Raw genomic sequence first — 27,824 nt, 5'->3', positions numbered from 1 at the left:
TAGGTGAAGGTGGTGCTTTGTGTGCCTGCGTGTGCTGTCATTACTATCGCAGTGTTTCAGACATGGTAAGGCATTTCCTGCCCTGAAAGGTTGGTTGTTTAAAACAGCTTTGACAGGATAAAAATGTGGAACAGCGTTCTAGAAAACAATCTGTGCAAGGATTTCTGGAAAGGAAAGAAAGGGTTGGAAGCAGTTGGAAATGAAGAGGAGGGAAGAAACGAAGTGACTGAAGTTTTGGGGGCAGTACTGCAGGCACTGTGAAGCAGTAAATGGGGCAAAGGGGAGCACAGTCAAGTGAGAAGAATGTAGAGTGAGTGGGAGTAGAAGAAAATGAATGTAATGTGCTACACTGCAGCCCCAGTGGCTCTTGGTCTGCCAGGGCTGTGAGCACTGGTACTGCTGGAACTGGAAGTGCAGAGCAGAAGTCTGAATTTCAAGATGTGCATAGTGTCCTTCTGTGGGCACTTTGGAAAAAAATATATATATATTCACAATGTGCTGAGCATTATTGCAGAAATGATGCTTGTATTGCATTTATATCTTATACAAAAGTTGTGTTTTCTCTCTCATTTTTATTTTTCTTTTGAGTAGTTTTCTAAGGGGATTCACAGAAAACTGGAGACAGATCAACCAAAGATGAGAAGACTGTGCATACTTTGCCCTTCAATAGATATCTGTGTGTAATCTCTCATACAGTTAGTTGTCCTGGAATTGATTCCTTTTATCTTAAATAACATATTTGCATGAGTCACCTACTCTTTGAGAACACTTAATATGAAAGATGGTTTTAAGGTCTTTGACTGTTCCCTGTTAGGTCTAAACAGTCACATTACTGTGAGAGCTATTTTCTCACAACAATGAAGTGAGGAAGCCCCCCTCTTCTCCTCCCCTCCATTTTTTGAGTCAATTGAGGGGTGGGGAGAGGATGTAGAGTTATGCATGTATAGGTAAGGATTGGAGAAGAAATCACATTGTAAGGAAAGGTTTGATTTGTTTAGGTTGCTTGATCTATTTGGAGGAAAAAAAAAACAACTGGCAAACATCTGGGATTGGGACCTCTAGAAGGGTTTATTGCTGAAAGCTTAATTGTTTTCCTGCAGTTGTAATGACAGGTAATTTTTTTTTTTTTTACTTGACAAACATGGAAGTATTCTCTCTTTAGACTTGGAACAGAACAAAAGAGCTACTTGGAGATGGAGATGTTTCCTCCATTAACAGTTTCTGCTGAATCCTGCAGGTATTTAGTCTAGTTATCTTAGGAATTAGTTCATAAATAATAATTTGGCTTTTAATCATACCTTTTAGTTGAGTCCCCGTGTTACATCCAAGCATTAACCCAGATGATTACCATAGCATCACCTAAAAAAGAGACAATGTAGCTGAGGTTTTAGAGCCTGAATCCAGTAACTTTAATAAATGAAACTGAGTGAATAACTATAAACAATAATGTGAAAGTAGGTTATCACACCATGTGATAACATCTGGTCCTTGGAAACATGAAAGTATCTATTCCTGTGTCGAGAACTAAACCCTGTTTAAGTGGTATTATAATTGACTACAGTGTTTTATTTTGTGTGTGTGTCCGAGCGTCGCTGCACAAAGGTGTGCTGAGGCTTCTGTGTGAAATGATGTAATTATCTGCATGTCCTATCAGAGTCAGGTATTTATATTTGAAAACCTGGGTTTGTATCATCTGGAGAATCCTTATCAAGATGAGAGCTCTACTGCGTGGGATAATACACTGTTGCGTACGAAGAGACCTTGTTCTGTCCCTGAGCAGTCTGCAAGATGCAACATGTGAAGTCCTGTTCCTTCCCTCCTCCTTTTCCTTAAGGAAGGGAGAGCAAGGGTTACAGTAACTCAGTTGCATATTATATGTTGGCTAACAGTATGCTTGAAGTGGTCCAAATTGGCTTTAACAGCTAGTTATTTTCAATGGGAGAAACTGAAGATGTTCTTGTATAATGGAAAAAACAATTAGACAAAGCAGAAAAAGGCAGTTGCAGGTTGTCTGTCTAGAAATTTTTCAACATTATTGGATCTATTAGACATTGACTACTAACCAAATCACAGGCTGATGGTGAGATCAGTAGTAATGTAGAAAATTAGGAAATGATAGATGGATTTCTCAATGCTAAAGCTTCATTAAACTACTAAAATGATGCTTCCAAGAGGTGCAGTTGCAGAACTAACGCTGCACATGCCAAGACTGCAGCAGGGTTTTCCTTATGTTCTGAGAAGTACAAATCTGTCCCTTAACTGGTTGTGTAAGCTGTTGCTTTACGGCCATTTAATACCTTAATATTCCTGCTGTTCTTTCTTGTGCCCAGCAGACAGGAGTTTTATATCTTACGTTCAGAATCATCATTTGACTCTACATGTAAAGAGCACACTTGGGAATAAATGCAGAGTTTCTTGCTTTACTTACTTGCCTTGAATAAAAGTGTACTTGGGTTGAGAAGACAGCCTCACCTGTTTTGATTGGATGATATGTGCCTTAGAACAACCTGTTCTGGGAGAGGCAGGCTGGAACAGCTTGTGGATGCATCTCCAGAGGCAAAGCCTGCTAAACCTGTTTGCCTTCTAAAAGCTAAGGTTTCTGCTCAGGATTAAACTTCACAGCTTCAATTTCTTTTTTGCAATTCTTGTGTATTCTTTACCTGTTTAAAAAAAAAAAATCTCAATGCCATCGCTCCACTTGTGAAGTTATTCTTTGAAATATCAGATATTCATGTTGATATTTTATAAAGTAATTGTACATGCACCAAATATTTGTTGCTTTTCATTTCTGAAACTACTAGTGCTGTGTGTGGGATGCTGCCTGCTAATGCTACAGGATTATGTACGGAGGAACTCAAACCAAAGAATAATATACATCCTCCTTAAAAAAAAGAATGGACACCCAAACATACTGTGTGTGACACATACCTGATTTTCCAATTCAAGGCAGTATGATCTGCCCAAAATATGAGAACTGTTAAATGTTAGTTAAATGTTACATTTTACTTTAATTGGTACTTGATTTGTGATGTAGAACACCAATTTGTTGGTTTAGATACAGTACTTCAACTGCTTGGTGGTTTGAAGAGTATGAGACTGAGTTACTGTGTCAGTGTTGCCCTCTGTACTTCCCTGTGGTTTCAGAAATCCTATGGGAAGCTCATCGTTGGAGGATAACTGGCAGTCAGACTCGGCAGCGGGCATATTATTCCATTAGTTTCTATATCAAAGCCTTTTCAGCTCCCTTGGTTTGTGGAAGAGTCTGAAACTGTCCCATTTGCCCTTCATTTGATAACAGACAGCAGTGGTTCTGCTTTGAATCGAATCATGCATACTTGGGATGACCTTTTAAGACTGTTGCTAAAGCAGCTGTGAATTTTGTCAGATACTGTAGAACAAATGGGGTCAGACAGAGGGAAGTATTACCTGTGAGCTCTCCAAAGGGAAGCACGACAGTGTTAGCAGTGATGCTTAATATTTAGTAGCTGGCCTCTTTTCTCTGGAGCTAATCATGAATCAATTTCCTTTGTGATAAGCACCAGGCTGCTGGATGCAATGAATCCTTTCTAATTAGTCATAGAAGAGAAGTTCTAACCACTTGTTTAAAGGCCTCAAAACACCATTAAGACAAGATGAGGGTGCAGTCTGTGACCAAATTCTGCTTTGAATAATTACAGTGTTCCTGCCTACACTTCTCCTTATTCAAGTAGATACAGCATTCTTCTGTGCTACTTGGCATAAATGATTTTCTGTGTACTAATACTTGTTGCATTCCAGCCTAGGGTTGGTGACATGTGAGAGATAGCAAAAATTAATTCCCAGGTCCGTGTGAAGGGAAATGCCTCTGGAATTTAGCGATGGTGGAGAGAGGATAAGGAAACCGGCCCGATGTAGCTGCTGAGGGCAGTGCCTGAGGCCCTTCTGTAGGGCTGCCTCCAAACAGAGCTGCGTGCTTGGGGTGGCCGTTCCTGTCCTGAAGAGCGTGTGGCCGCGTCCTGTCACGGCAGCCACCAACCTGTGTGGAGCAGGACGAGCCATTTCCGAGCGTGCTGAACCAACACTGCTCGTAAATATTTAGGGCAGATCAGATGGTATGAGCGCATGCACTGTGCGTAGCTAGACAGGTAGGCGATGGCCTGGATCCACTTTAAATGTATGCTGTCTGTAAGAGTAACACTGGATGTTTAACACAAAATTTTCAATTAATCTGCTGCATCAGTTTGTGCTTGTAGACAAAAAATATCTTATTAGTGATTTATTTTTCACATTTGCTTCTTTTTGAAATACAGCTCTCTGCCCACAGTCCGCTTCCTTATCTCATGTGTTTTGTGTGCTTTTCTGTGGCTGACATGTGTGAACAGAGCTTGGTGTCACTCACAGAGTGGACTGTTCCTCACTTTAGACATGAAAATCTAGCTGCTTATACGAAGGTATCCCTGAGGTTTTTGTCTCTTCTGAGTGAAAGAAGCTAGCTTAACAAAACCCAAATTATTTCTCAAGGGTAGTAGGAAAGTAGCTGGCATAGACTTCAGTGCTTCAGTTAAAGCATCAGAAAACATAAAGATGTAAAAGAGCACTGTAGGCTTTAAATCTTTATCTTTAATTATCTTCATAGAGCTGAATAATATCCCCTACACTTGTGTGTACAATGCTTGAATTAATTTTGAGTTGGTTGATTAAAAGAAGTGAAAATTTCTTTCTTACCTTTACTCCCTATAAATCTGCAAGCTGGCTTCTGGTGGAACTAGCTTCAAGCATTTGTTAATGTAGGCTCAGCCTTTGGCACACTGCACTGGTGATTTATGCTTGTGAATATTCATTGCAGCAAATTTCGTGGCTTTTCTGCTCCCTCTATTTTTGGGGCAGTAGTGAGAAAGATATGAAATCTCTTGTAACTACTTCCCTGCAGTTGAAATTCTCTGCATCTAAATCCCTTTGCGTGCCTGAGAGCAGAGAGAACCTTTAGTTCAGATGTAGTGTTGCTTAAAAAGGAAAAACGTGAGAAATGAGAGGTGGGAGGACAGTCACACAGTGTCACCATGTGTGTTTGTTAAAGCAGCTGGTTTCCAGCCATCTTGTGAGTAGTCATGAGAGGACGGTTAGGGCAAATGCAAATTGTGAAAGGAATAAAGGAATCAGAGGAGAGGAGAGAACAAATAGGATATAAAAGATAGTTGGAAGCAAAGATGCATGAAAGGACAATTAAGAAAGGAAACGCAACAAGATTGATCGTATATATAGAGAGGAAAATTGAGGTCTGAAACTCTCAAAATAGGATTTCTGTTTCTAACGTAACTTTTCTCTGTGACCTTCCAAATGCCTGGCTCCACAAGTGTGCCATCTGAGGAACCAGATTACTACTTCTGTTTGAACCAAGGTGTGGCAAGATAATGGGAGGGAAAAAAATAGATGATTTTTAGTGAGGGAAATAACAGACTAAGCGAGTTCCATTTGCAAGTATTACTTCAGTGTCTGTATAGAATTTGATTTTTTTTTTTTTTTTTTTTTTTTTTATGGTCAACGGGGAAAGATTTGGGCAAAAAAATAATGTGATAGAAACTAGGCAAAACAGTTTCAGCTTTTGGGCTCATCTGGGATATCAGTGTACTTTTACTGAGTGTTATATCTGCGGGATGTCTTCATATAAACTGAAAAACACTTTGCTTTCTAAATGTGTGATGTCTGAACAAGTGAAAGTGTTTAACCAGTACAAAAGTATGGTGAATATGCTGAAATGTCTCTGCAGAGAAGTTTTAGAAGTGTATCTTGAGACGAGCTCCATGGGGGGAGGGGGGTGAGACTCCCAGATACTTACCTCACTGCCTCTCATTAGCAACCATTGTATGAGATATCCCTGTGTTTGAAACAATTTGTTTTAAGAAGATTGGTATGCTAGCTTTGTACAAAAAGTTGAGTATACTTCTCTGTTCTGTGCTGAATTTGGAAAATTTACATGGAGATTTAATCCTTATCAGTTTATTGCTGTGTTATTGGTAAGATGCATCGAGTGCTTATTAAAGTGATCAAATCTAGCTATTTCTTGTTTCTTGTTTCTGTCAATACTGAAGTCAAAAGGTAACTTTTTCACACCTTCCTAGGGCAAATGCTGTGCAGACTGTAAAAGTACTTTAAAAAAAAAAAGCATTTTTTTCTTTTTTAATAAAGTAACAGCTGAAGTCAATCTCTTGAAAGCTGAGGAGGGAGTATTTGGTCCCACATGTATCAGTTGCATATTAGCTGCTCTGCTGCTGGGTGCAAAATGTATGTGCTCATGGGAAGGTACTTTTGTTTGGCTTTTATTTAAGTTGATCTCGTATTTTTTAGTAATTTTAACAGGTTGGCTAAGGGCACAAGCTTGCTGTTTCTTGTATCTATTTCCATGTTCATGCCATCCAATATGTACTGGTGAGTGTGGTCAAAAATGCGTCAGAAGTTTACCTTCAGAGCTATCTTTTGATGCATTTTGCTTATCTTTAAGATACAGGGTCCCGAATGCTCTACTATAGTAGTTGCTGACTTTTTTCTTCTAGACAAATCTCAGTGGAAAAAATGACACTATTCTGTATATTTATACTAAAGTCATTTTTCCATTAAAGGGAAGAGTCCTAGAAGAGCAGCATTTAGACCATTTCAAATGAAAACATTCAGAGAGGAAATCAATCTATTCTAAAAGTGAACGAAAATGAACCATGTTTGTCATCTTGGAGAGAGAGTGTGAGGTCAGCTCCTGCTTTTTTTTTTTTTGGAACCAACTCTGGGAAATGAAAAAGTGGTTAGCATGACATAAATGAGGGTGTGGCAGCAAGGTCATCACTGGAAATGAAAGGGAATCTTAGTGGATAGTCTAGAGCAGAGTATTTGGAGTGATGGAGATACATGAGAGCCAGCTGTGGAAAATGCCAGAGTGGGGATGGTTGATTGGGCTTGGTGTGGAGGAAGAACTAAGGTAGAGAAACTGAGTGACTGGGTAGTGGGAGCAGTGTGCCTTTTGCCACTGTAACATAAAAAATAAATGAGAAGGGGCTATATTTCAAAGGAACAAGCGATGTAGGAAAATCTGCTACTTTTAATATGACGCTTCTTTGTGCACAGCAATGACACTCTCCAGAAACTCATGGTGATGCAACTGGGGATGATGTTATTTTATAACAAACCAAACAACCCACTAAACAAAAACCTTGTGAAAATTTGTATTTAGGATACTTATAAATGATATACAATTCGGTAGCTATCAGTGATCATTTTAAAGCGAACCTAAGAATTCAGATGATTTTCTCAACTGGCCACTGCCATAATGCTGGTAGACATGCTGTGTTTTATCTGCATGCATAAAAATCATGGAAGTTCTGAGCACGTTTTCTTCTTCATGATGTATTTCTGATGGTAACTGAATGATGTTCAGCATTTGAAAGCTTTTCTTCCCTGTTTTTCTTTTCCATTTTTAATGACTTTTTTGTTAATGCTAACAGACCAAGTTAAAACAACAAAAACACAAAACAGAAAAGCATTAATAAGCAAAGAACCCCAAAACAAAAACCTCAAAGTGTGGTTTCCTTGGGGAAGTTAAGTCTAAACAAGTATACAGTAATAAATAATAGAAGAAGTATGAAATGATTTATTAGACAAGCCTTAAGAAAGCTTCTCAACTCTTACAACAGTCTGTGGGATTGTAATGTGCTCGACTTCAATTACATCCCAAGGGCTTTCCTGATTTGCATTTTACGTGCAGGGAGAACTTGAGGCTTGCATCCTTTGGGCACACCAGGTATCATAGCAATTTGTGTAAAACTGAAGCACTCCTACAGCATCGAAGTGTTTTTAGAACAAAGCACTTGCTTACTGCTTTTGTACTGCTTGAAACTTTTTGTTTTTGGCTCTTTTCCAACGCGGAAGGAGTTTGTTTGCAGAGAGATGTTGTTGCCAAGGGACGAGTGTTGACTGCGTTGTTTAAAACAGCAAAATCACGGGCTGATATGAATTACATTCTTTTAGCAATTCTTCTCTGGATCGCTTTAAAAGGTCCTTCCAGTTTCCAGAGTACTTAGGTCAGCTCGTAGAACATGAACACAGTGTCTCATCATTTACGTGAAGAACGTGTTAAAGAACTGGCAGTAGCTGTATGTGGGGCTTTGTTGTCTGCACTAGAGAAATGTTGCCTTCAGATGGTTATGCTAAATAATAACATGCAGTTTTAGTGAATGCAGTGATTTCCCTCCCTTTCACCTTTTATCTTTAGAGTCTTTATCTCAGCCATTTGTCTTACAAGCTGTGTGGAGAGCTGTTAAACAGGTTCATTTTATTTTGTGATGGGAGCAGCATTATCTGGACCTAGTTAATCTTAGTTTCTTTTCCAGTTTCCCTGTTGATAATATGAACCTAACGCATTGCAGTTAACAGCTGGGTTTTGGCTTTTCCAGGGATGGAGGATGAGCTGCAGAAGTTGCTTGCCCCAAAGAAGGGCTTTGTGGAAGGCTGCTGGAGTGAGGAAGTGCTGTGCCCTGGTGCTGGAACTGCTCTGTGCTCCAGAGCACTTGTGCTGCTTTGTTGTTAACCAACTTACAGCAGTGGAAGAATGAGACAAAGGCATATATTATAAATGCAGTTTATAGTTCAGCTTTAGTGTAGTTTTGCAGACAGTCTAATGCTATTTAAGTGTCTTTCAGTAAATTAGTGTCTTTCAGTTCATTAGAATATGGCTTGAATGAATTTTGTCTGTTCTTACTTAGGAGTGAGCAGTTGTGTAGCATTTCCGTACTGCTCTGGAAGGATGAATGGCTGTGCACTTCACTGACTATTTGCCACATGTTTATTTTTCTTTGTATTTCCAAGTATTTTTGCTTAATGTTCCTTAGTACTTGGTATTTTAAGAAATACTGGGTCAAGAGATAATAACTTACATAACAACTGAACGCTGCTTGTCTTACCCCTGGCAGCCAAACCTGCTGCCCTGCCCTGTCTGTGCAGGAGCCCTGCAGGAGAGTAGGGCAAACTGAGCCAAAGCAGGTCATTTTTTTTTCCTGTCAGCACTCTCCTGAGCCTTTCATCTCCCGTTCCAGATTTGTTTTGAGGCCTTCTCATGCTTCCTTTCTTGGTTCAATGTCTCCTGTGTGTTTCTGTGAGAGGAGCTCCAGCAAGGTTTTTAGGAACTTCAGCTCCACTCTCTGCTTGCTGGTGGCTGTGGCTGCTGACTGGGGGTTCCTCTAAGGTGCTGTGTGGCTGTGGCCTGATAGCATCTGCATGTTGGTCCAGCATTTCTGATACCTTCCCTGCAACTCACAGGCCCACTAGACATGCATGAAGCCTAGCTGTAGTGGTCAAATTCTTGTTTTAACAAAATGTTAAATACTGCTTGCCAGCTACAATTTCTGTCTCATGCAGAGACACGTGCTTGTTTTAGTTTGTTTTTTCTCAGCTCAGAATAGGGCAGAAAACTTTCTATTTACCTGAATCCGGACCTAACTTTTGTGTTGCCTTTCAGCTCTCTTGCCATTCATGATCCCTTTCCACATTAGGCTCTGTTTTCCTGAGTTTGCTTTAATCCTGACACTTGTTTGTAAACTTCTAATGGAGTTGGGCATTGACTTAGCTTTTTGATGAGTTCTCCAGATCTGGTTATTTTAGAACAGATGTTACTCATCTCAGTTTTCTTTCAACAGATGATCTTTATATTCAGCAGTTCATGCTGACTCAGAAAAAAATAATATGCATTTACAGTTGTTCAAGTTATACGAATCAATAAATTGTGATTTCATTTACTGATTGGTAGGGAACATAACTGTCTACATAAATCTGTAGCTGAAATTAACCAGATATTTCATGTAATTTAGTTTATTTCACTAGCACTCTGTTTAAATACTTCTTTATTTTTATTTCATTAGTTGGCAGAAATTTCTGAATATTCATCTGACAATGACTATGTGGAAGAAGTGGACACACAGCCCACTGATCCAGGATTCATTAAGAAATTGCAGTTGAGTGTGGGAGAAGCTGCAGCAAGACCTGCCAGCGATTGGCTCAAGTCTGCACAGGCCCTTCTACAAACACCTAAGAAACAGTCAGGCAAGGCCTCAAGAACCCCGGAAGATTCTGCTAAAAAAAGGAAATTACTGAGGTAAAGATACTGTTCTTCTTAAGTGCTTTTTAAATTGTAAATAAAATAATGCAGGTTAACTAAAAGAAGAGTAGGAATGTGTTTCAAGGGCAAACACATGAAAGATTTTTGACAAATTGCAAAACTAGAGTCAACCTTTCAATCCTGAACCCCAGTATACAATTTGATATAATATTTTTTATCTCAGAAATGCCTTAAATTAGCTTACAAATATGAGCATGCATACTTTTTTTTTTTTAGCTTGCGATCATTTCATTGTCATGTGCCTCTTCAGATAGTCTGCAAAAGATGCAAAAGAATCAAAGGGTTTGTCAGGGTAAAATTATCCAAAATGGCCTATGAAAGGTGTGCTGAATAATGCATGATGGAGTGATATTTGAGCAAAAGTGGGATGTGTTTGTTTGTCTGAAATATAAATCTTTGTGACTAAATTAAGTGTATTGAAAAGGTGCTGAACAAAACCCACCTAAGCTTGAGATGCGGAGCTCTGATGTACATGATCCTGTATGTCCCTAGCTAATTGCAATGCAAAAATAGTTGGTTCTTATTTTGAATTCACAGAAGTTGTTTCATGTGGTATTTGTGTGAGCATGGCTTAAATTATGAGAAGGAAAATGATGAGCAATGCTGCTGTAGATAGCAATTGCATCCTTAGCAATATGGTTCTTCCTACTGATTTTATACAGTAATCGATCAGAAAATAAGGCACTTAGAGAGAATCCTTGCTTCTGTTAAATAACCATATTTTATTTATCTTTCAAAATTTTCTTGACTACTTAGAAATGCCAACCAAGGGAACAGATTTGAAGCTGTAACAACTTGAGGATTTCTGTACTTGCAGTGCTTTGCTTGTGCAATCAAGCTTTACTTCTTACTACTTTAAAAGCATGAAGACAGAACTCTAATAAGTCAGACCAAAGCTGTACCAAAAATGCTACTGGTGGCTAACAGCAAGTCTATGTGAAGGTAGTAAGAACAGGGCAAATGGCATGGTGCTATTTTACACAGATGTACTTTGAGCTTTTGGCAGTTTACTGCTCAGGATCTGTGTGAGTGTTTTGTTATCCTCCGTGGATTTGTCCTGTAGTTTTCTGACGCCATAAAAAGCTTTGAGTGTTGCAATAAAACCCCACAGTTAGTGGCTGCATAGCTTAAACATGGCTTCAGCCTGCACCTGTCAGTTTAATTTGATGATTCTGATGATCACATATCACTTAGTGCAAAAATGTATTTTTATAGCTCAAGTAGTCTGAAATGGATGTCCAGCAGAATAAGCATTTATTCATTTGTAATTTTTCAATACAGAATGCAATTTGGCCAGAATGAATAAAGGAACAAAATTTGCAGGGTGGATTTTTTGTTTTTGCTGTATGCTGCCACTGAGTGGAAGGCTTAGGTTTTCAGTGCTGTGGATTGAAGTCCAGATTGGAGAGGGTTGATCAGCTGCATGATCAATTAAGTGATAATCTTTTCTTTCTGGTTATATAGTTAAAAGCTATGCTGCATTTTTTTTGGCTTGTTCTTTCTCCTTCCTTCCTGCCTCTGCTGCAGATTGAGATCACAGCAGAAAAGCAGTAAGCAAGAGAATTCTTGCAGACAGGATCTCTTCCATGAGTTCCCACTTGGACCATTTGAAATTCTGCAGCGGGTGGAAAAGAGCTTAACCAAGCTCTCTTTTTCCAGACTGGTGCTTAGTGAAGTGTGGGTTAAGAGGAGATAGCAGAGGTGATACAGTCTTGGTCTTCCTATGCAAATTCATAGAATGGTTTGAGTTGGAAGGGACCTTTAAAGGTCATCTGTTCCAACTCCCCTGCAATGAACAGAGACACCTACAGCTACATCAGGTTGCTCGGAGCCCCATCCAGCCTGACCTTGGATGGCTCCAGGGATGGGGCATCCACTGTCTCTTTGGACAACCTGTTCCTGTGCTCTGTGTGAGAGATTCTAATCCAAAACCAGACTGTTTTGTTATATGTACTTGATGGAAAAGTGCTGATATGAATAAGCCACCTATGTTATTATTTCCATTTTTTACAAAATAAAAAATAATTATATGTTTTTTACTGATTGTGATCACTGAGCTTGTGATGACCTTCAAAAATTAGAGCATATTTAAAAAAAAAAAAAACTTAGCTTATTTTTTGTGAAAAATTACATACCGAGTGGAATAATCTCTTGTGATGTTCTTTATGCATTCTGCTGTCTGCTTTTATGTTATCTATATTATTTAATTGCAGCTGTGTTCCAGTTACCTCATTTTTCTAGTCAGCCTCTCTGGCTGGAACACTCTTGTTACTGAATGAAAGAGTATTGTTTGTTTCATCCTATTAAGGATACAATTGTGATTCTCTACAAAAATTGAAGTTTAGTATACATAACAAATCTTCAGAAATGAGCTGATTATGGATAATTAAAATCTAATAATGCTAGTGTTAGAAATTTGAGTGTAAGGTCAACACCTTGGAGTGGAAAGAAAATGAGAAGTCCACCTGTCTCCTCCAAAGGAATGTGGGACGTATACAGTGCTGGGATGTGATGAGTGAAATCTGAAGGGGTACAATGCAATGGTTCTCACTTAATAGCTCTGTGGGGTTTTGGGATGCAATTAGAATCTTCAGAAAAGAAAGAAATCACGTAAGCAGTTTTTCCCTCATTTAATTGATCTATTCTGTACTCTTTTTGCCAAATAAAAGCATCTCTTCATATATCCCCTGTATTGCTAGTTCTTGTTTTCAGGGTTGTTTAGGTGGAGATTGTTGTTCTTTCTACAGTGAACTGCAGCATAGAGATGGTAGTCAGTATTGCCTTGTTTTTCAGACGTGTTGGAGGCCTGAGTCAGGTTCTTGAGCTCCCTGCAGGGCAGTGCTGTAGGAGGTGCCAGTCAGATCTGCTATGCTGGTAGCAAAATGAAATCTTTCGTTTGCCACTGTAAAACTGTAAACCCAGGACATCCTCACCTTAAATGCTGGCTTTATGTGCCATCTTTGGTAGCCACATTCATTTAATTTAAATAAAAATGGGATCAGAGTGAGTGGGAGAAATATCATTTTCCAAGATGTTCTGAGATATAAATGCCACTGCACTGATAAGCTATTAAGATAGCTGATAAGGAAGTACTAGTAGTGGCATTTGATACAGAGATGAGTTGGCTTGGTGATTAGGTCAAGAAATATTGGTTTTAGATGTTCTTGCCCTTTTATTCTACCACAAAGTTTTGATTTCTCAGCAAGGTATAGACTACCTTTGCTTCTGTATAAGCTGCCTGCTGGCAGCAATGAGTATTATGATAGAATGGCACCAAATAAAAATCCCCTGCAAGTGATTTGCAAAGCTAAGGGAGAAGGGAGTAGGTCCTGCAAATACTAGTTTTCAGGAAGCTCTTTTCAGATTATGAATTCGTGTTACAAGGCAAAATGTATAAACTGTGCTAATTCCAAGTCACTCAAGTATCCCTCGTTAACAAAGGGAGAAATAAAGAGTATGTTGGAAGTCTCAACATTTGTTACACAGGATAAACCAGTCACTGCATTTATTCAGTATCTGTATACAAGAAAACTCAAAATGCATTCATTCAGTGTTTCCTTTCTACAGGAAGACAACCAGGAGGTTTTATGAATTGTTTATTTTTTCAAACAGAATTTTATTTCTGTCAGCCAAAGCAGTCTGGCTTTCAATGCAGGAAATGGATATCTTACATTATATAATGTCAACTCTACTTCAAAATCTGTCGTGTTGCAACTGCTTTTAGTTGTGTAGAAGTAACTGCTTTAGGTTTGGATCAAAGGTAGATGGTTGTTCCCAATGGCATTGATTTTCTTGTTAATTTTGTTTGCAAATTTTAGCTTAATAGTGAAACAAAAATCTTAGGAAAATACCATTTAATTCTCTTACATGAATCAGTAGATCACCAACAGGTTTGATCTGCTATGTTTAACTTCTCTTTTTTAGAAAAGGAGACAATTACAGAATATCCTGGTTCTACATGCAATAAAATGGTCACATGAGGCCAACTGAGATCCTGAAAGTAAAGTGCCAAGAGAGGAAAGAGTTGGCACAAATGGAGCAAGCCTTAAAATTGGATCTGTTTTTCTCAGATGCATCCATAAATAACACGAGAGTATAACAACCACAAACTAGCTTTTTTAAGCCTAGTGATCTTAGGCTGAAGTCCTTACAGTTGAATGAAATTGTATTTATTAGTGAATTTCTTCTTAGATTAGGAGAATATAACTGAAGAATATCATGGCTGCGCTACAGATGTGCCATTTGTAATCACTGAAAATACACATGGGCAGTCTATTAGTCACTTACTGAAAGCTAAAATGTCTTTTCTTACTAACAAAATGTCTTTTCTAACAAACAAACAAACCCAACAAACCGATAGTTTAAATGGGCCAGAAGACTGTTGTTAAAAGGAGATAAGTCTTTAAATAAATAAATGAATAAATAAATTTTTCCTTAGTGTGACAGATTTTCCAAATTTCATATAGAGTACATCTTCCTGTTTGAAATGGTTGAAGAGAAATGTAGTTATTCTCTATTGAACAGGAGTCACTTTGATGGGTCTTCAGAACTGTGAAGAGAGCTGTTCCCTTATCTAGTGTGGCAAGGCTGTTCCTATCAAAGCTGGTTCCTGCACTGTTTTCCTCTTAAATTTGTGTCAGTGTTCTATGAGAAATGGTGTGTGAGTCTGGTACTTGATTAATTTATTTATCAATACCTCCAAAAAAGGGATTACTTATTTCTGTGAATGAAGTCTCTCCATGTTAAATCATCTTAATTCTGGTGGGTGCTGTAAAAGAGCTAGGGCAATCTGAATATTTTTTTTCTATTATATAGCCTGAAGGGCCAGAGGGCTGCTCTGAACTTTATCAGAAACTGAAAAGAAGGGTAATCAATGCTTTAAAAATTAAGAAAAAAGCAGGCCTCAATGTCTGTGTGTTCCCAAATTCTTTCATATATACTCTGAGAGATAACTTGTGTGGGAAAATCAACTGCCTATGAAGTTATAGTTAGATATTTTTGCTGGGGAATTTGTGAAACCTAAGAAGTGCTTGCTTGCACTGTTCTTGACTATTGCGGCTGTCATCCCTCTTAGTTCTCTTCCTCTGTATTGTTTGAGGCTCAAGGACCTGTAAACAAAATCTCACTACACAGGGATGAAGCTCTGGCCTCAGTTACAAAGAACCATTTCTGACCTGCAGGAATAACTGTGGTGTGATGCAAAAATATTACATGAGAAAGTTGAATTGTTGAAAGAGGAATGAGGACACATCTAGTTTACACTGCGCGGAATTTACAGCTGGGGACCCTGTAAGTCATCTAGATGGTTGCTTCTCTCTCAGGCAGTTGTTGAATGAGACCTCAAGCTATGGTGGCTGATGAAAATGGTATCTTTGTTCTGTGCATGTTTTATGGGGAAGAGCATCTTTGTGGAACAGTTGGTTTAAAAAAAAAAAAAAAAAGAAATACATGCAAACCAGAAAAGACCGCTGACTTTTTTAACTGTTCTAAGAGACGGTCTGACTCTTAAAGCTCTAATGAAGGCCTCAGCACGTCTGCCTCATAGACTCAGCTGGTCTAAAAAAAGCCCCAAAAACCTCTCCAAGTGGATACTGTAGTTCAGAGAATTGAAATAGGGGTGACTGGTATGCAATAGAAATCAACAGTGCACTTTTCTAAATCATAGAATCATAGAATGGCCTGGGTTGAAAAGGACCACAATGATCACCTCGTTTCAACCCCCTGCTATGTGCAGGGTCACCAGCCACCAAACCAGGCTGCCCAGAGCCACATCCAGCCTGGCCTTGAATGCCTCCAAGGATGGGGCATCCACAACCTCCTTGGGCAACCTGTTTCAGTGCATCACCACCCTTAGGAGGAAGTGTGAAAAACTTCCTCCTAATATGTAACCTAAACCTCCCCTGTCTTAGTTTAAAATCATTCCCCCTTGTCCTATCATTCCCCCATGTCACTATCAACCCATGTAAACAGTCGTTCCCCATCCTGTTTATACGCTCCCTTCAAGTACTGGAAGGCCACAATGAGGTCTCCCCTGACTCTTCTCTTCTCCAAGCTAAACAAGCTCAGTTCCCTCAACCTTTCTCCATAGAAGGGCCCCAGTCCTCTGATCATCTTAGTGATCCTCCTCTGGACCCACTCCCAGAGCTCCCTGTCCTTCCTGTACTGGGGGCCCCATGCCTGGACATAGTAATCCAGATGGGGCCTCACAAGAGCTGAGTAGAGGGACTTTTCATTTAAAAGCATGTAGTGACAGGATGAAGGGAATAGCTTTTAGGAGGAAGAGGGTAGATTTGGACTAGATATTAGAAAAGAACTCTTTACTGTGGGGGGTGGTGAGACATTGGAACAGAGTGCCCAGAGAGGCTGTGGATGCTCCTCCCTGAAGGCGTTCAAGACCAGGCTGGATGGGCTGTGAGCAACCTGGTGTAGCGAGAGATATCCCTGCCCATAGCAAGGGGATTGGAACTGGATAATCTTAAAGGCTCCTTCCAACTCAAACCATTCTATGATATTCTGGTGGTGCCCACTTGTTCTAATGAATGGAAAAGGATTCTAGAAAAATTGTATTAATTTAACAAGCAGAATTACCCCAATGATCACCATGTTACTAGTGATTCATCCCAAGGCGGAAGCTTGAATAGGGCTGATCTGTACATGTAAAATTGCTTTCAGATTCTTTGTTACTTCACTAAGTCAACAACTCCTCTTCTTCACTGGAGAGGAGGTGGCCTCCATAGAAGACTTTGATCACATCTTTCATACCTACATGTGTAATTTTTCATGCTAAAGGAACATGTAGTAGCAACTGTCAGCACTCAGTGTTGCTTACTATTATGCAAGCTGAAAACATCTGAGGGCTTTACAGTGCTGACAAATGCCAACATGCACCCTATAAAGTGGAACTGGACAGCTGAATGTTGCAGAAGTTATTTAATTAGTTAACTTGGAAGTGTGGGTAAAGATCTATCTTTGAAAAGAAAATATGAGGCCAAGTGCCCAGTCCTGAGATGGATTCATGTATTTGTGTAATTCTTAATGTTTTGAAATATGTGGAGTAATGTATATGAGGAGATAACTTAATCAAAGAGATGCTTATGTGTTCACAGCTCATAAATTTGGATGAAGTCTGAGAAAGTAAGTTTAGATTAATTTAATTCTGTGACGTTATTTTTAGTAATTGCTCTACTAAATTAAAACTTCATTACATGAACACAGGTAGAGCTCCAGCACTCCAAAGAAGATTGAAAATGACTGTTTAAAACTCACCCTACTCATTAATGCTTTATTTTCCTCTCTATTAACCTGACTGGAGTTGGAAGCTGGGAACCAGCAATATGTCTGTTCCAGCTGTGTTACCTTTTGGATAGTACTTGTTGTGTGACGTACAAAACATTTGAAACTTGCTGTTTGTTTGTGCAAACCAACAGTCACAAGCAACCAAGCTTTTACCCAGGTACAGAGCTTTCTTTTGGTCATCAAACCCGCCCTTCGTGTGGATGGTGTTCAACCTGGGCAACAGCGGCAATACATATTTTAAATGAGTAGTTTAACAAGCTCAGATTTAATAGGGAAGTGGTGCATGAATTTCTGCTTGTTAAATATGACTGCCTTAAGGGATTAAAAAAAAAAACACCAAAAAACAACATAAAATAGTTTAGAGTTGCATGATTAAAAATAAAAAGGTTTTGACTGGTCGAGATTCTATCTGAGCGGTTTGGCTTCACTGAGCAGCCTTTGCATTAACTTTTTGCCAAATGCATTACGTTTGCTTATGATAAAACACTGTTTTGGGGTCAAGTTTGAAGTGCTGGTCAGTAAGGTATGCACCTGAGCTTATAGCTTTTGTCATTTAAATACATACCATTGGCTTCCTTGATCACAAAAATCAGAATTAGTAATCAAAATACATTTTCTGATTTGAGATAAATATACTCCAGATGGTGGGTTTGTCATCTAGGACAATTAAGTGTGTTATGAGGGCTAGATATGTGTAAAAGAGGGAACTGGATATTTTTGAAAATAAAATAGTAATTGGAAGCGTTGCTCTTTTCTAAGCAAGGAGTTTGGTTTTACACTGGAGTTGGCACCTGCTCAGTATCACACTCTGCTTCCAATGAGCTTTGTGTAGCTCCGTTACTTTTCCTCTGTGCAGCCAAGAGTGAGTCTGTGTAGTTCCTAATATCTCACAGTGCACAGATGAACACTTTCAGCAGTGGGCACCTGTACTGTATGAGAAGAAATTTGTTGATCTCAAGCGTCGTTGTCTTAAACCTGCCAAACTTGCAAAAGAAAGCACCTTTTTTTTTTTTTTTTCCTTCAGTTTCTTTGCTTTAAGTGTAGTGGAGTTCATTCTCCTGTGTTTGGAGCAGTATTTAAATTTCTTTTTTTATTTCTACTTTTTAAAAGAAATGAACCATAAACAGCCAGCTCAATTGCTACATAAATTCCTTTTGTGCATGGCATGTCCTTGAACTGTATTTTCCTAGTTTCACAGCGTATGCAACAGGCAAAGGAGTTGGGGGGGGGAGGAAGGCAGTTCCAGTGACCAACTGAGAACATCTCATAAATGCTTTTTTTTTTTTTTTTTTTGCATACATTTTATATCTTGCAACCACGCAGATGCAAAATGCAGTATGTTTGCAGTTTAACTAATTTAAACTGCATTTGGAATTAGAATTGAAGGATGAGTATTAATATAAGTATCAATTTGTTTTTATCAGCATCAAGGCCTGCGAGGGAAAGACATGATTTTATTCTTCATAGACCCTGTGATAACTGTTCTAATACAGACATGATTAGGAAATCAGTAATGAAGGGTCAGATAGCTTGTCATGGTTTTGTTGACATAGCTTCCCTGGCAGACACATCTGGCCTGAAACTGGGGGTTTTTTGCTTTCTTAAATTTATTTTTTATTTTTTATTTTTTAATTCCTGCTGTGTGCCTCAAAACCAGGAACTTGCTTCCTTTCATGCTACAAAGTGCTTCTGCCATAGGTAAAGTAGGAGTGGGCTTCCAGAAGAGTAGGGACTGATTAGGCACAACTGCAACCCTAATCAGGAAAAGTGGGGAGGAAAGTCGCTGGGGACTTTCAAGGTGAGGCTGGCTCAGGCCCTGGGCAACCTGATCTAGCTGTGGTGTCCCTGCTCATTGCGGGGGAATCAGACTAGTTGGCCACTGAAGGTCCCTTCCAACTCTAAGGATTCTATGATTGTATGGTTCTAAATTATACTGTGAGCTGTTTTTTTGTGCCTTAAGCATTATAAGAAACTGCATTTCTTTGAATGTTCTTTGTGGAAGGAATGAAATAGTGTTTTGGAATGCTTCTACTGAGCAGTTTTCTTCCGCCAGAAATGTTTTTCAGCTACTAGCTCTTCTGTTTATTGCTGTAGTCCAACTCTCTGTATAGAGACCAGTCTCAGACTCAAGCAAGCAAACTCCAAATGCATGTAGCTGCTGTATTTCCAAGTGTAGCTGAAGTGAATGGTGTTCTAGCATGGCTTGGGTAGATCATGCAGCAGAGCTGAACAACGAACTACATCCAAGAATGGCAGTCTGGCAAGAAGAAAAACTGGGTGGGCAGGTTGCTGATGTTTGTAAAAGCTTTTTGTCCACAGCTACTGGAGTGCAGTATGCTTGAATACTCAAGTTTGAGGTAAACATGGCAAAACGTTAACAGCAGCAGATCAAGTTGTCCTGTACAAAATTGTGCTTAACTTGACCCTGCTGCATACTGAAGTATCCATTGCATTTTTCTGTATTAGTTGATTCTGTGTTTCGTGATTCTTGCTGAAAGCAGTTCATGTTATTAAGCTTTTTGTAAGTTCTCTGGAGCCCAAGGTTTCTTAAATATTTTTGTCAGTGTTCTTGCTTGATACAGCAAGTCCTGTAGCTTTTTGAGAGAGGGTTCTTTGTTTTGGGAATTTGGAGATTCTTTGCTTCCTCTGGAAGATACTAAATTAGAGTTTTCCTCTTCCCAGAATCCCCTCAGCTGTAGAAGAGGCTGCAATAATGTAAACCATGTAAATTCCATGAATCATTCTGGGTAAAGCATGGCTCTTAAATTTGAGTATCCATTCTGTGGTCTTTTCTACTAAGGTGTTCAGCTGTGCTATCTACTAAGTCTTAAGATAGTTATGGTTTTGCAAATTAGATAGTTGGTTAACTAGAAAATCAGCTGAGACTGATAATCTGTTTTTATGTAACCTGTCGACTTATCTGCAGGTGAAATGGCTGTTAGTAATTTCTAACCATAGATTTTTAGTGTTTAGCCTTTTCAGCTCCTCGTTGGTTTTCACAGGTGTGAGTCCTCCCAGTTTCTCATTTGCAGCGTCAGCTTTACCAAGCTATGTGAACTACATTCTAAAATAATAACCCCATTCATATGCACAAACAAGGTGGTCTTGTGCTCCCTCTTTGATTCCTAAACCAAGTTTACCTAAGGACACATTGCAGCTTAGTGGAAGCCCTTATTAATATACTGAATTGTTCTTGTAGTGGGGAAACTTAGTGTTAAGGAAATAATAATGTATTTTTTTAATAAAAATAACCTGTTTGAAGCCAGAGAGAAATGCACAAATACCCTCATGCTGTCCTTAAGTTCATTGCAACAACCGAGGGATATCTTCTATGACAGTATTTTTTGTTTTAAGATGATAAATTGATGTACCTTGGATTGGAATCCAAGGGGTAGAAATTGCTTTAGTGTTACCTTAAACGTGTGCGGTTTAGATGCCACTCCTCTGCTCCTCACCTTGGGAATGCCAAATTAATTCCATCTTGGAGAGTGTTCAGACCACTGAAGCTGCACACTTGACCCAGCTTGTGAAATGAATCACAGGGTCAAGTATGGGTAAAAGAATATTTCTGTGATCACTCCTTGCCAACAGACAAACAAATCTAGGAGGGAAAAACCCAACCTGTTATAACTAGTGGCTACACTAAACCATTTGGGATGTTTGTTTCAAATTCAAAACTGTCTGTAGTAGCTGTCACGATAAGTGCAGAGAAGTTGGGGGTCTTTCTTTACAATCCTTGTGTAAAGATTGAGACACAACTGAAAACTTGAGGGTTATGGACTTGCAGATAGTGGAAAATGTTTTATTGTGTGTACTGATTCTATACTCCTAATAAAACACATGGTTATTCTCTGGGAAGTGAAAAACTGGGAGAGCTAATCTGTAAAATGTAATGTTACTGTATGCTTCTGTCTTTAAGGGCCAAATTATATGTGTTCCACCACCCTGGAGGTTTTCAAGGCCAGGCTGGATGGGGCTCTGAATACCCTGGTGTAGTGGGAGGTGTCCTTGTCTATAACAAGGGATGGAACTAGATGGTCTTAAAGCTCCCTTCCAACCTAAACCATTCTATGATATTCCATTAGTCCTATGGTTTCTCTTGGCAAATCTGATTATTGGCAAAACTGATCATTTCTTCCTTCTCTGCAGGGGAGGGCTGGCTGAGAGATTATGTCGACTGCAGAACAGAGAAAGATCTACTATTAGCTTTTGGAGACATCAGTGCATTTCAGATGCTAAAATCCCATCAGGTAAGAAGCAGTATACACATGTAAAAGTACATATATGTATGTGAAATATAAATATGTATATGTAAGTATGTATATGAAAGTACATATATGTATATGTGCATGGGGCCTCTGTAGGTGTACTACTGAAGTTTATAATTTGATGTTGCCTGAATTGGGCTTAGTGTTTTCTTGATGCTTTTGAGTTTGCAATATCCCCGTTATGAAGACATTTAAATGTGAAGGGTAAAAATCTTCTTTTAAGTATCTTCCATCTACTAGATTCTTTAGAACTCTTTGCTTTCCAACACTTGGGAAAATTGTGTTTCTAGCAGTTGTTAAGACAAGTCAAGGTTTATTTTATGGACGTGCATTTTTTTTTGTTGTTCTTATAATTGTAGAATCATAGAATCACAAGGTTGGAAACAACCTTCAAGATCATCTAGTCCATCCATCCTCACATAATGTCTTTATATCCACTTCTTCCTCTTAACAGTTTTTTTTTTTTTTTTTTTGAGGACACCCATGTTCATGGGTAATTTCTGAAACTGTGGATGACAGCAAACGTAGACAAATGAACACAACTGTGAAATGAGTGTGAAACATAACTATAGGGATGCTCTTCCCAAAAAGAAGGGGTAGGAGTTCAACTAATTAGTTCTAAGTGACCGATAGCACCATCTTTCAGTAATATTTGATAGGAGATAATAGATTCATAGTCTAAGAGGCTTTTTTGTCAGTTTGTATGTGACTGTAGGATACAAAATGTCAAGCCTTTATTCTTTATTAAGCCCACTAATTGTTTCTGAGCACATATTCCATTTGTTTTTCAGAAAGTCCTCTGGTCTTAATTTGAAAACATGCGGATAAGGGAATCTATCATTTGCCTTGAGAGTTGTCCTTAATTCCACTCAAAGTTTTTGTTTTTTGTTTCTCAAATCTGGGTTTGTCTGGCTTCAGTTCCCATCTTTTGTTTTTCATAAAGCAGTTCTCCATTGGATTCATGAGCTCCTTAGTATGTGGCATTATCCCTCTCTGACGCTTGCATAGCAAAATCATGCTGCTTCACAAATTTCATAAACTAAACAGAATAAGCTCTTTAAGGAGCTCTAGAGTTTTTTTTCCTTCAATCTTCATGGCTCTTTACTACACATTCTCAAACTTTTCACAGGGTCTTAGAAATGAGGGCAGCTACTCCATATGTATCCTTTCAGTGTTAGTCGTGTCAAAACAGAAGCTCAGCTTCTGTTCACTTCTAGGCCTCCTGTGTGTTCAGGGCACTTAAGTAAGGACGTGGGTCTGGTTGTTTTTGATCACAGGATGATTGTCTGATGTGATTCCATAACTTCTGCAGCTGTTGATTTCTGAGATCAAGTCTCCATTCTCCAGTTACCATTCACTTCTTTTATCTACACAAAGGAAAGTCATTGATGAAACAATTTTAATAGTGTTTACTCTCAAATCCTGCTGGAAGTGCTGTTGTTTAATTATGGGTTTCCACTGATGAAAAGCTCAAACTGTAACTTATAAAATTAGTTGTCTGAAATATGTTTTGTATTCCACAAAGCGGCATCAGAGAACAAGAAGTGTCATTAGTCAACTCTCTTCAGAATTGCTATCTATGTTGAATATGATACAGGAATGCTCACTGAAGACTGATCAAGCCTTTTGCAAGTTGTTCATCCTCCACCTGAGTTACTAATGGGTAGGAAGTTCCTTCCCTGTCCTTACAGTGGTATGAGAATGTCTCCTTGCTTTTTTTCTGAAATGAGGAACAGAAACTGATACTGAATGGCTCTGTCATCTTAGCAGTTCTTATTGCTGTTCTCTGTGCTAACGGGAGTGCAAAATGACTAATATTCTTTTTCTCTTAACATTGCATGTGTCATTACAAGAACTTGTTTGGCTACTCACCAGTCTGCTAGGCTTTAATTATTAGGCTGAAATATTCACAGAATCACAGAATTGTAGAGGATGAAAGGGACCTCTGCACGTCATCAATCCCAACTTGTCAACCAAAACATCTTTCTCGGCTAGATTTTTTTCTTTCAGAAAATGAGTCAGAATTAATTAGAATTTTATGAGGAAAAAGGCTATGGAAAAATATGTTGCTCTACTGTAAAGTAAAAAAAAAAATTTAAATTCTGGAGAGTTTATCTTTGGGATGATTTCATTTTGGGAGAATGTCTCATAAGGCATTTCTGGGATATGCCTTTTGCCATCGTGGTGAAAAAACATAAGAACTTGGGCAAGTTAGAAATCTCTAGGACAAATTACTGCTTCATTTACTCTGCAAGCATTTGCCAGAACTTACAACTGAATTTCTTTAAGGTGCTGAACGTGCCATAATGTAGGAATTTCATTTCCAATTACCAATATTTCCAATTACCAATCCTTATTCCAAAACACGAAGATAATAAAATTCACAATAAAATAGCTGTGATAATATTTGGGGATATTTTTTCCATCTAGACAAAAATTAGCTTTTCATAGTTTTGTTCTTAGAATAGTCGAACAGTTTGATGTCATCAGAATAAAACTGATGTTTGCTTTGGCAACTGTCAGTCTGAATGGTTGAAATTTTAGTAGTGCAACTAGATGACCTTACGATTGCTTCTAGTCTGAAAGTGTGAAATAACCGGTAAAGCAAAAGCATACTACTGTCATCTTTTAGGTTCATACTAGAGATCTCTTACTAATCTGAGTTTCTTCTGAGATTCATCTCCCTCTCTTTTGCATAGTTACATATTTCTAACCCAGGCTGTTTCCAGGATTGTTTCTGATTCCAGCAACAGAAGTAGAGGGAAAAAAACTTATCAAATGACAAACTGAACTGATTTACCAAAGGAATCTGAAGATTAATGTGGAGGATTGAAGTAATGTAAGAGCCATCAAGTCATTCTGGGTATTCCACAGACACATAGAACAGAAGTTAATGATTAAGGCAAGGAGGAGCAATTACAAATGAGATAAGTTTGAAGTCATCCTTCCACTTATGTCATCAGGAAAACTGTTTTTGGAAGTATGGGCCATTCTTCTCCCCTTTTTAAAGCATTTCATGTTATAGAATGTTTTGCTTTTGTTTTGCTGTTACTTGGTTTTCTATTTTATTGATGTCCATATTACCTCCAAAAAAATCTTTTGGCTGGCTTTAATTTTTTAAAATTCTTTTGTTTGTTCCTGTGACCTGTTTTGATAAGTATCCAATGTGGTTTGACTGCCTTTTGGCTACTGGGATGAGGTAGCACCTCCAAAAAGAGTGCCTCTTTGCAGCATGCATTTCTGTATTTTCTGAAGCGCGTGGGGGGAACTGTCCCACTTATGTCAGAATCACTCTGCAGGACAGAAGAATTTGTGTTTTTCCCAGTTAGACAATTTTGGAGTGTTATGCTTGGCAGCCTCTCCCTGCATTGGGTTGCTCAAGTGATGATAATTTTCTGAAACTGCAGGCAAACATGGAAACAAAGGTATCATACAGCAGAGGTGTGTATTGTGGGGGAAAGTGTTTACTACTAATTGTGTTCTTCCTGATGGATAATTCCATTTCTGTAATCAACCTAATGCCGTCACTGAAAGGAGAGAGAGCAGAAGCCTGCCTGCACTGCATGGCATTAGTTGGATGCTTATGTGGTTTAAAACTAACAGATTGGCATCAGGCTCTTCTCCACAGATCCAGAATTAGTTGTTCTTCACAAGATGCAAAAGGGAGGCTGAAAGGTGTGCAGTCGCTGTAAGAGTAAGTCTCTCATCAGTTGAGCTGATGGTTGGAGAGTACTGAGTACAAAGGCTTTTAGACCATTTGCAAGCTTTTTTCCCCGCCTCCCCCCGGCAGTGTTCTGTGCTGCAACTTCCCTGTGAAATTTCCTGTTTGGGCAAAGAGATTTGGACAGTTGAGGGAGGAAAATAAAACCAACCCTTTTTCCTGTCAACATCTGCTGCTTATATGGGGATTGCATGATGCAGAAGAAAAAGTAGTGCTCTTCTGAGTTTTATTTGGAAGACTCTCCTGTCCGTAGCAGATACAAATGAGACATAAAGCAAACTCATGCAGATTCATTTCAAAAGTAACTTCTAAAAACTAATTTTCTCTGCGTTTTTTTTTCTTGCAGTTGCTGTCGAAGCGCTTTTTTTATTTAAAATACTGGCATGAATTATTCTTAAAGTTTGTAACCTGGTGAGATAACTGGTATTTGTTGGTCTGAGATGAAGATTTAGGATGAGCCAGTGTGATTGGGTTACAATTGAGTGCATTAATTAAACTAAATTGATACCAAGCCTAAACTGTGGGCATTTTCTAAACTGTACCTTCCTCTCTGCTCCTCCTTATGATGGGAAGTGATCTGGTGACTGAAGCAAGTGTAACATGTGAGGAGGAGAGTGAAGCCTTAAAGCTGAGGACAGGCCTTGGGCATAGTAGTGCATTTTTTTCAGGGAGGCTGAAAGGCTTACAGAAGAGAGTATGAAGAGTCACTCTCCCACCTTCCAGTTTGGGTGACTAGTTACAGTGTGGGAGAATAAAAGACTTTAGCAGCTTGAATGTGATGAGGCTTGCACAAAAATTTGTCTGTGGACAAAGAAAACAAGGATAGTCCTTAATACAGTTTCCTGTAAGCAAATTTAGACCATGCAGAATTCTTCTAAAAATACAAAAGCCTGAGCTTTCCTAGTTATTACTAATTCTTTGTTCTTGCTAATTTAATTAGTCTTGAGTTAATATAAATTAAAGAAATGGCAAGTAGCCAAATTTGGTGTTTTTTTGTTTTTTTGCCTGAACATGTCACAGCACTGGGAGGGAAAAATCGAGTATAAACTTGTCTTTTTCAAACAAGAATTCTCTGTATTATTTGTGTTTTCTTATGAGAAACAATAATGGCATGCACAATCACTCTAGCTTATATATGTGCTTATAAAGAGTGTATAATGTGTAAAGCAGGGCCAAATTCAGCAGCCTCTTTTAAATATAGAGGTGGGAAGAATCCATCATGTATGCATGCATGGTATAGTTTTGAGAAACATCTTTCAGAATGGCTTCAGAAGCTACCAGCCCAGGAAGAATAACGTGTATGGTTCAGAATGGCAACCAGATGGTTTTGTACGGGCTGTGAAAATGTTGGAATCTTAGTGCTGTTTCTTGGCTTTTAAACGTTGGCTTTTGGATTGCAAGGGTCTGCTTGGTATATGCTGGATTGCTGACTTTGTTATGCCTACACCTGCAGTCTTTTGCATGAGGCGGAACAAAGAGCAACAATGGGTGCCAAGCAAAAGAATGTTTCTTTTCATTTGGTGCCTGTAATTTGACATTTTATACTTACAGGAATGAAAGTAGAACTTTGGTCTGAACCAGAAAATGTAGGCTTGGCTATTTTTCCACTGCAAATAATAAGTGCTGTCCCAAGAGGGTGTCTAATATCTCAGAATCGTGGAATGGCTTGCGTTGGATCATTTGCATTGAATCATCACCTTAAAAATCATTTAGTTCCAACCCCCTGCTTTGGGCAGGATTGTTACTCACTAGATCAGGCTTCATCCAACCTGGCCTTGAACACTCTCAGGGATGGGAGGGGAGGTTTCTCTTTAGCAGGGTCCCTCTAAAGGTAGAATGATTCTATGATGTGGCTAGTACTGTTGTTCCATGCTAGACAGTCAGAAGTTAGACGTTCTTAGGATCAAATAATACCTTTGAAAACAAAAAATAACTGAGGGGCTACTGTGGATTTGATGCTAGCTGACTTTATTAAATAAGGCATTTAGGAGTTTTCTTTGTTTACTTTATACTTCCATAATGTAGATCTGATCTGATCAAGCCATCACAACTGAATGCAGAAATTAACTTTCATTATGATATGAAGGACTGTTCTCAACATGAATTGCACAAGATTGGTTTTTTTTTAACTTAGAAATTTATAGAAATATTCAGCTAGGATTAATAGAACATTGACCTGATTGTAATGCCTATAGTTCTTGTAGTTCATACTTCTAAAGAACTTGCCATATAACTAGAAGTGTAACTTAACTTTTTGGACACAATTTTTAGAAATATCAGTTATGTTCAGTGCAACTCTGCTTCTAAACTGCAGTTCGTATATATAATTTGTGATTGATAACTGAGTGAAAGTAACAGTTTTTTCTTAAAATTGTCTGTCCTTCAGATATCTTAATGCTATCAT

The 27,824-nt window shown here is 38.7% G+C and overlaps 1 protein-coding gene across 3 annotated transcripts in view; it reads left to right on the top strand.

Annotated features, from left to right (window-relative positions):
- Nucleotides 1–27,824, top strand: part of SPIDR (scaffold protein involved in DNA repair) — a 198,857-nt gene that overhangs the window by 40,408 nt on the left and 130,625 nt on the right. For all 3 annotated transcript variants that reach the window (XM_048939560.1, XM_048939561.1, XM_048939562.1), the window contains exons 6-7: nucleotides 9,879–10,111; nucleotides 21,581–21,681. In XM_048939560.1, coding sequence (XP_048795517.1) covers nucleotides 9,879–10,111; nucleotides 21,581–21,681 — 334 coding nt within the window. The remainder of the gene's footprint in view (nucleotides 1–9,878; nucleotides 10,112–21,580; nucleotides 21,682–27,824) is intronic.

The sequence above is a fragment of the Lagopus muta genome, chromosome 3, assembly GCF_023343835.1.
Source record: "Lagopus muta isolate bLagMut1 chromosome 3, bLagMut1 primary, whole genome shotgun sequence".
Lineage (NCBI taxonomy): Eukaryota > Metazoa > Chordata > Aves > Galliformes > Phasianidae > Lagopus > Lagopus muta.
Note: the sequence above shows the minus strand (reverse complement) of the source record. Positions and strands in the feature narration are given on the sequence as shown.